We start from the raw sequence: 13,483 nt of genomic DNA on the forward strand, positions 1-13,483 counted from the left end.
ATTTTTTAGACAAAATTATAAAAATAGTCCTAATGGTTTGTCAAATGTCACAAAGTCGGTCACTATTAATTTTCATTATGCAAATGGGAATTGTGGTTTGCAAAACATGCACGTGTGGCCATTTTAGTAACTCCGTTAGTATTCAGGAATGACATTTTCGTCTTTTCAAGTATAAAATGACTGAATTCGTGACATTTGGTAAACCAGAATGACCATTTTTGTAACTTGTTTTAAATTAATATAGATGATAGAAAATGAGTTTTTTTTTATACTCAAAAGTTTGAGGCCATATGGGATTAATATTTTTCTTGTGTTTCACCTTGCATGTTTTGACTTCCCGAATAATAACATTATTCAAACCATCCACAACCGATCATACTTTGGAAGTAGGTATGAAAGAAGACTGTCATGAATCTGACTGTAGATTGTCTAAAGTGTCTTAGACATAACAAAAGTTTGTTGCAGGGTTCATCAGTGCTCCTGTAAGATTACAGTATTGGATTAAACACATGCTCACTTGGATCGCATCATGGATTTTATCACGAGTGATTAGTGAGACGATAATATCCTATATTCTTGAAACCGAGACGTGTGAATTTTATTCTGTAATTCGGTTGCACATTGATAATATGTAAACGCACCAGTAACTTGGTGTTATAAAACATATTGTTGTGTGTGATTTGATGGGTAGGTACAAGCGAGCATTGAGTCCAATTTTATCCGTTCCTTTTACCCAAAGTGGGATAAAAGCGATATATATGGGGCCCTCGATGATTTAGTGATGACACCCTAAGCGCTTGGCAGAGCCAGGACTAAGTTGATGTGTTGAATTGTAGTGTGTTGTCAGTCGTCATAAATCGGAAATCGGGAAACAACACATGAACAGAGAGTCTGATTAAAATCCATGTCTCAGTTCATACGATATCTAGAATGGAGGAATATATGATCCCTTATCTACAGGACACGTTTCTGATATGATCAGAGTTCGACAGCGGCTTTTGAAAGCTACGGTTGTTGATCAGGTTCCGAAGTCATATGCAACTGATAGGATATAATAAGGAGAAAGAGGATTAATTATGATTTATTAATATATTATATGGATAATATATTAAAAGAGAAATTATATTGTTTAATAAATATTTGTCAACAATTAATAATAATTAATTTTGTGGCTAAAAGAGATTAATTAAATAAAGGGGACTGATTGTGTAATTATATGATAGTTGCATAAATGGGCTAATGGACTCCATAGAAGTTGGAGCGGATGAAATCTATGGGGAAACCCATAAGAATTCGTGCAAGGCCTCTAAAGAGAGAGGTCATGGGCTCCTTAGGGCCTAAGCAGTGAAATTAGGGTTTTCTAGTTCAAAACCCTAATAGCCTACCAATATAAGGAACCCCTAAGGCCCCAAAATGTGGTGAAGTAATCCATAAGGGTTCTTGGACATTTTTGGTGCTCCTCCTCCTTCTCCTAGGCCATCTTGTTGCTCATGGTGTTTGTGACTCCATTAGAAGTGCAACATTTAAGGCACTAAGCTTTCAAAGGTCAAGATCAAAGGGAATTGAGATTGTTATTGCTACATAAAAATCAATGTAAGATCTAAACTCTATTCTTTTGTCAATTTCGATTATTGTATGCTAGAATTAGGGTTTATGAGCGTTGGATGATTATTGCATGTTCATTAGACAAACTAGATCCAAAGCTTTAGGGTTTGCATGTACACCATATGATTGATGTAGTGCTCAAAGCCCATCAGATTTTGACCATACTAAAAAAGGTGAACTAAGTAGAGTTTGTATGTGCCTTTGATGTTATCTAATTTTTGTTTTGACTATGCTCAATGTTATGGGGATCCAAAGTAAATGTGTGTTGGTTGGAGTCTATAACCAGCGATGGAGATAGAAGGTGAGGGGAAGGGGGAAAACTGTAAAAGGCTTATGAACAAGACATGTGTACTATCATAAGCATACCTAGGTGGTTCCCGAGGTAGCCAAGGAAAATTTTTGGGGATAGCCTTTTACTTTGATCTTGGATTCGGCACTCTGTATGTGTACTAAGAGTTGAAAATTTTGTAACCACCCATGTGTAGATAATGAAATAAGTACTTCAAGGTAAGTATATAAGTAATATTATACAAAAACCCTAGATTTTATGTAATTCTTTTGTTACTAACTCCTAACTGGAAAAATATTTGTATTTTAATTCTTAAATTTATAACCTAACAGATGTATATGCCAAACATTCAGTTACATATTTAAATGAAAAGTTGATGCATTTTCCGAGGAGTGCGTGAAGTTGTTATTATGTTTCCCATGCCTACAAGTTTGGAAGATATCAAACTACTTTAGTAGGTATATACATAGTGCTACTATTCATATTTGGTTTATAATTTTTCAGCCTTTATAATTTAGTTCTTTCAATTAATTTCTCATGTATTCATGAAGTTGCTATTATCCATATTTGGATTATAACTTTTCAGCTCTAATTTAGATGTTTGTGATATGATTTTAGGAAGCAAATATGGCAACCAACAACAAGTCTTGTATTTTGCAAGTTATATCTTCCATCTTCTTAAGTGTTTTTAAACATCAATTAAACACTGTATATTTAAAGCATTTAATGTGGAACAAAATAGCCTTAACTATACCTCTTTATGATGTTCATTGCTTTCTTAACACGTGCTTTTACTATATAAAACATTTACTTTTTTCGTTCTTTTACACCCACTACCATATGATTGTTTGGTTTGTCACTAACGTCAAAAGTCGATGGAAATGCATGTTTATGGTATTGAAAATTTCCATTTTTTTTAGTATAGCATTTTCATACGGTTTCTAATTATGGGAACATTTACTTAGGTCTTCACAACCACAACTTCTGATGACCATAGAGCATTCCACTACTCTTTTTGCAATAATCAAAAAGATAATGCATGATTATTATAAATATATTATAAGGACAGAAACAAAAGCTTTTACAAATTGTGTAAATTGTACGTTGGTATTAATTGTGGCTAGTTTTTATTTAAGTTGAAAGTATGTTGCTAGTTTTTTATTCGATTTGAAAGTATGTTCTTATTAATAAAATGATACGGCTTGCTGTTTAATTTGGTGTAAACATGGTTATTATTTCTTTGTTAATCTTGAATTTAATTTGTGACACTTGGGTAAGGATTAGTGGTAGATTCAACACCTAATAGACCATGGCTAATTACATTAGTAACAATGATTAAATATATAGAAAAATTGTTCATTTACAAATAATCAACAACGGATAAGCGACAGCAATTAGCGACGGATCTTTGACAAAATGTAGTTGATCCAAAAGTCTTCCGCGATAGCCCAATCACTTGTTGATCTGTCGCTGCCCATTAGCTACCAAGGTTTTTTCGTCTGTATCCATCATTGATTTGTAACTAATGGCTTTACCAACAGATTTCCCGACAGAAATGTTCGTGACCAATACCTATGTTTCTAGTAGTGCAACACATATTAAATTCACATCACTCAGGGCTTCATTGGGTGTAAATAAAACTAAATTTAATTCTCAACTTATTATTACATTTTTAACTATTGTCATGATTATTTAATCAAAATTTACTTATTTGGTCCATTTTAGATTTCAATTATGATAATATTCTAAAATACTAACCATTGTTTGTAAGTTAAAAAAACATATTACGTTTTTTATTATTATTAATCATTATTATTGTGCACTATTTTTAAACTAGTTATTACTATTAAAAAGTTATGAAAGATCATCCATTAGTTATTTTAAAACCATTAACTATTATTATTAGTAAATAATTCAAAAGTTACAATTCTATGTCTTGGTAGAAAATTTTATTTTTCATTGCACTTATGTGAAATCTTGTTATGTTTTATGGTTGACAAGATTTACATAATTAAAGGATGTTGTGTGAGAAGCAAAACTAGTGAACCATGTATGCAAGTTTTGTAAAGGGGAGTTCGTATACTATGTTCATATATGTACATAATTAGGGTCGTAACCTTGTAATAACAAGAGCTAAACATAATCCGGGTTAGTCCGATTCTAAACCGGTCCATAAATCGGGTCCCATCACTAATATCTTCATACCTATTTAGGTGGTGACATGTGTCATTCAATTTAATTTAGATTAGATTAAGATGTTAAATCTGTACATTTGTCACAATCTTAAATAGGTAGGAATAAAAGGTAGGAGTATATTGAATTTCTCTGAAATAAATATTGTTGAGACAATTGTAAAGGCCTGGTACCGTTTTGGTTTTATTAGATTCCTTTTGTCCGATCTAATGTGCTTCAACTGATTTTTTTTATAATAAAAACAATTTTTTTTAATACCATATAATACTTTTAAAAATTATTGAGCATTAAGTGGTACAAATTTATAAATTGATTTTTTTTAAAGAAATAAACTAAATGTTTTATAAAACTTACAAAAATACATGGAAACTAAAAAATTACGAAAAAAATGCATTGAAATGGCAAGAACTAAAATACCTATTAAAATTGCAATAATTACAGAAACATGCAATGAATGGTTAAATATTTCTCAAAATGAAACGATTGTCAAAAAGTCAAAACAAAGTTAAGTACCAGTTCAACATGTTCAACTTAACTGCTATCGATAACGATAACAACATGGATCTTCACAACACCTTTTGATTTCATTTTATGCCTCACGCCATCAACACCATTCAAATTCTTGAAATCCGCAAAAACATTCGACAACTCCACATACGCACCATCACTGTTAGCCTCTAATTCCACCATCTTTCTAGACGCAAGTTTAGCCATTTCCACATTTTTATAAATCTTGTTGGCATTTAGACGGTGCACCCTATGCTTCAGCAATCGGTGCACAGGGCATACTCTGGATGAAGCGTAATGATTCATCCAAACGGATCAATCGGCCGTATAAATCAACCATACATCCATACTGCTCTACTCTTTGGTCATAGATTAAGAATGCTTCCAACCTTCTTCAACAAGACCCGCTACACTACAAGCCTTTAAGATTGAAATGAAAGTGACCTCATTTCGTGTGATGTTTTTTTGTTGCATAAGGGTAAAAAGGTCAAGATACTCTTTACCATAACCATGCATGGCTAGTCCTCCCATGGCACCACTCCATGTGTAGACATTCTTTTCTTTCATCACCCAAAAAAACATTCATTGCCGTGTTAAAACCCCCACACTTTTCGTATATATGGACTAGTGCACTACCAAGAGTTGTGTTGATTTGTAGTTTTTTATACTTTATATATCTATATGCCGGTTGTCCCGCATCTAAAGCACTTAACCGAGTGCATGTAGATAATACATGAACCTTCAAACCTTTCATTTCCATTGCGTTAAACAGTTCGAGTCCGTTTAAAGGCTCCCCGAAACGCACGTACCCTGCTTTCATTGCGTTCCAGGCAATCACATCTCGGTCGAGCGTTATTTCAAACTCTTGGCGTGTGAATTTGATATCTCCTAACTTTGCACAGGCGACCACCATTGTTGTCTGAGTTACCAAATCTGGGTTGTTGATGCTAAAAAGCAAATCTTTTAAGTCCCTAAGAGACCCCATTTCAGCGTACAAATTAATCAACCCGCTTTGAACATGTGGGTCTTGATCCAAGGCGTATTTCAAAGCAGTCCCATGTACAGCCAAACCAAAATTCTTATCCACTAACTGTGCAGCAGAATTGATCAAGAACGTAAACAAGTAATTATCAGGTTTATAATTCGATTTTACAATTCTTTTATAGAAATCGAAGCTTTTTTCAGTAGTTGAGCTCTCTTGGAGTAAACTTTGATCAGAGAGTTTAAAGCAAAGACCGGAGGGACTTTCACATTGGTCCAATAGTTGAACAGAATAATCCATATTTTGTGGGTGTTTGAGGGCCATTGATGCAGCAAATTTAGATACAAGATCTGGGCCGTTTAGGAAACCATTGACTAGCAATTGTGAGTGAATTTACTTTTTTTTTTTTTTTGTCATTAATTTCATAAAAGGAAAACTCTCGATATTATGTGGCAAAATAGCTTACCTAACATATACGAGGGTTAATAAACGATTTCTTGTTATCAGGAAGTTGTTTAACAACATTACATGCCTTGGATATCTTCATACCAACCAACCTAATGTAAGTCTCAACAAAACTCATGACACGTTAATTATTTATGGATCAATCATTATCACTGTGCATTACCTATATATACATGGTCTCTTGTACATTATTTTTCACAGGTTAATCAACTTCATTAATCTTCGATCACCTCTCAGAGTCTTTTGACTCATCTTTAGCGACTCAAAAAAATCCTACAATGGCTTCCACCTCCTACCTTTACATTTTTGCAATTGCACTATTCTCAATTACAACAAATGAGATGTGTTTTGCTTCCCGCAATTTGCTGCAAGCAACCACATTCCCGACACTGCCACAACCACAGATACCAACAATCCCGACAATGCCACAGCCACAGATACCAACAATCCCGACAATGCCACAACCACAAATGCCCACCATCCCCACACTGCCACTACCACAAATACCCAGCATCCCTAACATGCCCAAAGTTTCATTGCCTCCATTGCCTTCTATGCCTACCATCCCTAACTTTCCAACAACTCTTCCCAATATTCCTTTCTTTGCTCCACCACCTTCCAAGAAGTAGATTGTACAACGATATCAAAAAAAGAAAAGAAAAATCCATTATAGAGCTCGGGCGATTTGATTGATCCGGAGATTATAATCTTTTTTATTTGATCGCATTCATGATATTTGTGGCTAGATTAAATTGTTGTCGAGTGCTATCATTCACATGTTTTTGTGTTTTGTGTAATTTGATATACTTTGTAATATATTTTTTCTATTAAGGTTGATGATTTCCATTACTTTTATCTCAAGTGTTTCCTGGTATACAAAATTAGGCAACATGCTTGATATATGTTAACATTACATAACAAAAATTATTAAAAATATACTTTATAAAAACAATTATTTCATTTTACGTTTACTATAAAATACTGAAAATCTTATAATAAGATGAAGTATATATTATAAAACAAATATATATTACAATCACATTAATCAATGACTTCAATCCATGGTTTGAGTGAAAATAAAATAAAAATTTATTTTTAGATTTAATGATAACTTTTTAACTATTGTTATTATTAATTAGTAAAAGCCTATCTATTTGGTTATTTTTATGTTCGATTATGTAGCTTTTTTAAAATATTAACCATTATGTATAGTTAATTAATGTAATTTTATTTATCAGTTTACGTTAATACTTTATTTTTTAGACAAAATTATAAAAATAGTCCTAATGGTTTGTCAAATGTCACAAAGTCGGTCACTATTAATTTTCATTATGCAAATGGGAATTGTGGTTTGCAAAACATGCACGTGTGGCCATTTTAGTAACTCCGTTAGTATTCAGGAATGACATTTTCGTCTTTTCAAGTATAAAATGACTGAATTCGTGACATTTGGTAAACCAGAATGACCATTTTTGTAACTTGTTTTAAATTAATATAGATGATAGAAAATGAGTTTTTTTTTATACTCAAAAGTTTGAGGCCATATGGGATTAATATTTTTCTTGTGTTTCACCTTGCATGTTTTGACTTCCCGAATAATAACATTATTCAAACCATCCACAACCGATCATACTTTGGAAGTAGGTATGAAAGAAGACTGTCATGAATCTGACTGTAGATTGTCTAAAGTGTCTTAGACATAACAAAAGTTTGTTGCAGGGTTCATCAGTGCTCCTGTAAGATTACAGTATTGGATTAAACACATGCTCACTTGGATCGCATCATGGATTTTATCACGAGTGATTAGTGAGACGATAATATCCTATATTCTTGAAACCGAGACGTGTGAATTTTATTCTGTAATTCGGTTGCACATTGATAATATGTAAACGCACCAGTAACTTGGTGTTATAAAACATATTGTTGTGTGTGATTTGATGGGTAGGTACAAGCGAGCATTGAGTCCAATTTTATCCGTTCCTTTTACCCAAAGTGGGATAAAAGCGATATATATGGGGCCCTCGATGATTTAGTGATGACACCCTAAGCGCTTGGCAGAGCCAGGACTAAGTTGATGTGTTGAATTGTAGTGTGTTGTCAGTCGTCATAAATCGGAAATCGGGAAACAACACATGAACAGAGAGTCTGATTAAAATCCATGTCTCAGTTCATACGATATCTAGAATGGAGGAATATATGATCCCTTATCTACAGGACACGTTTCTGATATGATCAGAGTTCGACAGCGGCTTTTGAAAGCTACGGTTGTTGATCAGGTTCCGAAGTCATATGCAACTGATAGGATATAATAAGGAGAAAGAGGATTAATTATGATTTATTAATATATTATATGGATAATATATTAAAAGAGAAATTATATTGTTTAATAAATATTTGTCAACAATTAATAATAATTAATTTTGTGGCTAAAAGAGATTAATTAAATAAAGGGGACTGATTGTGTAATTATATGATAGTTGCATAAATGGGCTAATGGACTCCATAGAAGTTGGAGCGGATGAAATCTATGGGGAAACCCATAAGAATTCGTGCAAGGCCTCTAAAGAGAGAGGTCATGGGCTCCTTAGGGCCTAAGCAGTGAAATTAGGGTTTTCTAGTTCAAAACCCTAATAGCCTACCAATATAAGGAACCCCTAAGGCCCCAAAATGTGGTGAAGTAATCCATAAGGGTTCTTGGACATTTTTGGTGCTCCTCCTCCTTCTCCTAGGCCATCTTGTTGCTCATGGTGTTTGTGACTCCATTAGAAGTGCAACATTTAAGGCACTAAGCTTTCAAAGGTCAAGATCAAAGGGAATTGAGATTGTTATTGCTACATAAAAATCAATGTAAGATCTAAACTCTATTCTTTTGTCAATTTCGATTATTGTATGCTAGAATTAGGGTTTATGAGCGTTGGATGATTATTGCATGTTCATTAGACAAACTAGATCCAAAGCTTTAGGGTTTGCATGTACACCATATGATTGATGTAGTGCTCAAAGCCCATCAGATTTTGACCATACTAAAAAAGGTGAACTAAGTAGAGTTTGTATGTGCCTTTGATGTTATCTAATTTTTGTTTTGACTATGCTCAATGTTATGGGGATCCAAAGTAAAGGTGTGTTGGTTGGAGTCTATAACCAGCGATGGAGATAGAAGGTGAGGGGAAGGGGGAAAACTGTAAAAGGCTTATGAACAAGACATGTGTACTATCATAAGCATACCTAGGTGGTTCCCGAGGTAGCCAAGGAAAATTTTTGGGGATAGCCTTTTACTTTGATCTTGGATTCGGCACTCTGTATGTGTACTAAGAGTTGAAAATTTTGTAACCACCCATGTGTAGATAATGAAATAAGTACTTCAAGGTAAGTTCATATAAGTAATATTATACAAAAACCCTAGATTTTATGTAATTCTTTTGTTACTAACTCCTAACTGGAAAAATATTTGTATTTTAATTCTTAAATTTATAACCTAACAGATGTATATGCCAAACATTCAGTTACATATTTAAATGAAAAGTTGATGCATTTTCCGAGGAGTGCGTGAAGTTGTTATTATGTTTCCCATGCCTACAAGTTTGGAAGATATCAAACTACTTTAGTAGGTATATACATAGTGCTACTATTCATATTTGGTTTATAATTTTTCAGCCTTTATAATTTAGTTCTTTCAATTAATTTCTCATGTATTCATGAAGTTGCTATTATCCATATTTGGATTATAACTTTTCAGCTCTAATTTAGATGTTTGTGATATGATTTTAGGAAGCAAATATGGCAACCAACAACAAGTCTTGTATTTTGCAAGTTATATCTTCCATCTTCTTAAGTGTTTTTAAACATCAATTAAACACTGTATATTTAAAGCATTTAATGTGGAACAAAATAGCCTTAACTATACCTCTTTATGATGTTCATTGCTTTCTTAACACGTGCTTTTACTATATAAAACATTTACTTTTTTCGTTCTTTTACACCCACTACCATATGATTGTTTGGTTTGTCACTAACGTCAAAAGTCGATGGAAATGCATGTTTATGGTATTGAAAATTTCCATTTTTTTTAGTATAGCATTTTCATACGGTTTCTAATTATGGGAACATTTACTTAGGTCTTCACAACCACAACTTCTGATGACCATAGAGCATTCCACTACTCTTTTTGCAATAATCAAAAAGATAATGCATGATTATTATAAATATATTATAAGGACAGAAACAAAAGCTTTTACAAATTGTGTAAATTGTACGTTGGTATTAATTGTGGCTAGTTTTTATTTAAGTTGAAAGTATGTTGCTAGTTTTTTATTCGATTTGAAAGTATGTTCTTATTAATAAAATGATACGGCTTGCTGTTTAATTTGGTGTAAACATGGTTATTATTTCTTTGTTAATCTTGAATTTAATTTGTGACACTTGGGTAAGGATTAGTGGTAGATTCAACACCTAATAGACCATGGCTAATTACATTAGTAACAATGATTAAATATATAGAAAAATTGTTCATTTACAAATAATCAACAACGGATAAGCGACAGCAATTAGCGACGGATCTTTGACAAAATGTAGTTGATCCAAAAGTCTTCCGCGATAGCCCAATCACTTGTTGATCTGTCGCTGCCCATTAGCTACCAAGGTTTTTTCGTCTGTATCCATCATTGATTTGTAACTAATGGCTTTACCAACAGATTTCCCGACAGAAATGTTCGTGACCAATACCTATGTTTCTAGTAGTGCAACACATATTAAATTCACATCACTCAGGGCTTCATTGGGTGTAAATAAAACTAAATTTAATTCTCAACTTATTGTTACATTTTTAACTATTGTCATGATTATTTAATCAAAATTTACTTATTTGGTCCATTTTAGATTTCAATTATGATAATATTCTAAAATACTAACCATTGTTTGTAAGTTAAAAAAACATATTACGTTTTTTATTATTATTAATCATTATTATTGTGCACTATTTTTAAACTAGTTATTACTATTAAAAAGTTATGAAAGATCATCCATTAGTTATTTTAAAACCATTAACTATTATTATTAGTAAATAATTCAAAAGTTACAATTCTATGTCTTGGTAGAAAATTTTATTTTTCATTGCACTTATGTGAAATCTTGTTATGTTTTATGGTTGACAAGATTTACATAATTAAAGGATGTTGTGTGAGAAGCAAAACTAGTGAACCATGTATGCAAGTTCTGTAAAGGGGAGTTCGTATACTATGTTCATATATGTACATAATTAGGGTCGTAACCTTGTAATAACAAGAGCTAAACATAATCCGGGTTAGTCCGATTCTAAACCGGTCCATAAATCGGGTCCCATCACTAATATCTTCATACCTATTTAGGTGGTGACGTGTCATTCAATTTAATTTAGATTAGATTGAGATGTTAAATCTGTACATTTGTCACAACCTTAAATAGGTAGGAATAAAAGGTAGGAGTATATTGAATTTCTCTAAAATAAATATTGTTGAGACAATTGTAAAGCCCTGGTACCGTTTCGGTTTTATTAGATTCCTTTTTTCCGATCTAATGTGCTTCAACTTACCTTTTTTTATAATAAAAACATTTTTTTAATACCATATAATACTTTTAAAAATTATTGAGCATTAAGTGGTACAAATTTATAAATTGATTTTTTTTAAAGAAATAAACTAAATGTTTTATAAAACTTACAAAAATACATGGAAACTAAAAAATTACAAAAAAAAATGCATTGAAATGGCAAGAACTAAAATACCTATTAAAATTGCAATAATTACAGAAACATGCAATGAATGGTTAAATATTTCTCAAAATGAAACGATTGTCAAAAAGTCAAAACAAAGTTAAGTACCAGTTCAACATGTTCAACTTAACTGCTATCGATAACGATAACAACATGGATCTTCACAACACCTTTTGATTTCATTTTATGCCTCACGCCATCAACACCATTCAAATTCTTGAAATCCGCAAAAACATTCGACAACTCCACATACGCACCATCACTGTTAGCCTCTAATTCCACCATCTTTCTAGACGCAAGTTTAGCCATTTCCACATTTTTATAAATCTTGTTGGCATTTAGACGGTGCACCCTATGCTTCAGCAATCGGTGCACATGGCATACTCTGGATGAAGCGTAATGATTCATCCAAACGGATCAATCGGCCGTATAAATCAACCATACATCCATACTGCTCTACTCTTTGATCATAGATTAAGAATGCTTCCAACCTTCTTCAACAAGACCCGCTACACTACAAGCCTTTAAGATTGAAATGAAAGTGACCTCATTTCGTGTGATGTTTTTTTGTTGCATAAGGGTAAAAAGGTCAAGATACTCTTTACCATAACCATGCATGGCTAGTCCTCCCATGGCACCACTCCATGTGTAGACATTCTTTTCTTTCATCACCCAAAAAAACATTCATTGCCGTGTTAAAACCCCCACACTTTTCGTATATATGGACTAGTGCACTACCAAGAGTTGTGTTGATTTGTAGTTTTTTATACTTTATATATCTATATGCCGGTTGTCCCGCATCTAAAGCACTTAACCGAGTGCATGCAGATAATACATGAACCTTCAAACCTTTCATTTCCATTGCGTTAAACAGTTCGAGTCCGTTTAAAGGCTCCCCGAAACGCACGTACCCTGCTTTCATTGCGTTCCAGGCAATCACATCTCGGTCGAGCGTTATTTCAAACTCTTGGCGTGTGAATTTGATATCTCCTAACTTTGCACAGGCGACCACCATTGTTGTCTGAGTTACCAAATCTGGGTTGTTGATGCTAAAAAGCAAATCTTTTAAGTCCCTAAGAGACCCCATTTCAGCGTACAAATTAATCAACCCGCTTTGAACATGTGGGTCTTGATCCAAGGCGTATTTCAAAGCAGTCCCATGTACAGCCAAACCAAAATTCTTATCCACTAACTGTGCAGCAGAATTGATCAAGAACGTAAACAAGTAATTATCAGGTTTATAATTCGATTTTACAATTCTTTTATAGAAATCGAAGCTTTTTTCAGTAGTTGAGCTCTCTTGGAGTAAACTTTGATCAGAGAGTTTAAAGCAAAGACCGGAGGGACTTTCACATTGGTCCAATAGTTGAACAGAATAATCCATATTTTGTGGGTGTTTGAGGGCCATTGATGCAGCAAATTTAGATACAAGATCTGGGCCGTTTAGGAAACCATTGACTAGCAATTGTGAGTGAATTTACTTTTTTTTTTTTTTTTGTCATTAATTTCATAAAAGGAAAACTCTCGATATTATGTGGCAAAATAGCTTACCTAACATATACGAGGGTTAATAAACGATTTCTTGTTATCAGGAAGTTGTTTAACAACATTACATGCCTTGGATATCTTCATACCAACCAACCTAATGTAAGTCTCAACAAAACTCATGACACGTTAATTATTTATGGATCAATCA

At 33.1% G+C, this 13,483-nt stretch overlaps 1 protein-coding gene and 2 pseudogenes across 1 annotated transcript; 1 reads left to right on the forward strand and 2 right to left on the reverse strand.

Moving 5' to 3' along the window:
• Positions 1 to 4,618: 4,618 nt before the first annotated feature.
• Positions 4,619 to 5,960, reverse strand: LOC128127423 (putative pentatricopeptide repeat-containing protein At5g40405; annotated as a pseudogene).
• Positions 5,961 to 6,319: 359 nt separating this feature from the next.
• On the forward strand, positions 6,320 to 6,670 carry LOC128127424 (protein PELPK1-like). The gene has a single exon (XM_052765903.1). It carries the CDS (start codon positions 6,320 to 6,322, stop codon positions 6,668 to 6,670), a length of 351 nt encoding a protein of 116 aa, XP_052621863.1.
• A 5,243-nt stretch (positions 6,671 to 11,913) lies between these two features.
• LOC128127425 (putative pentatricopeptide repeat-containing protein At5g40405) lies at positions 11,914 to 13,255 on the reverse strand (annotated as a pseudogene).
• Positions 13,256 to 13,483: the final 228 nt, after the last annotated feature.

This window comes from Lactuca sativa, chromosome 7 (assembly GCF_002870075.4).
Source record: "Lactuca sativa cultivar Salinas chromosome 7, Lsat_Salinas_v11, whole genome shotgun sequence".
Classification (NCBI taxonomy): Eukaryota; Viridiplantae; Streptophyta; class Magnoliopsida; order Asterales; family Asteraceae; genus Lactuca; species Lactuca sativa.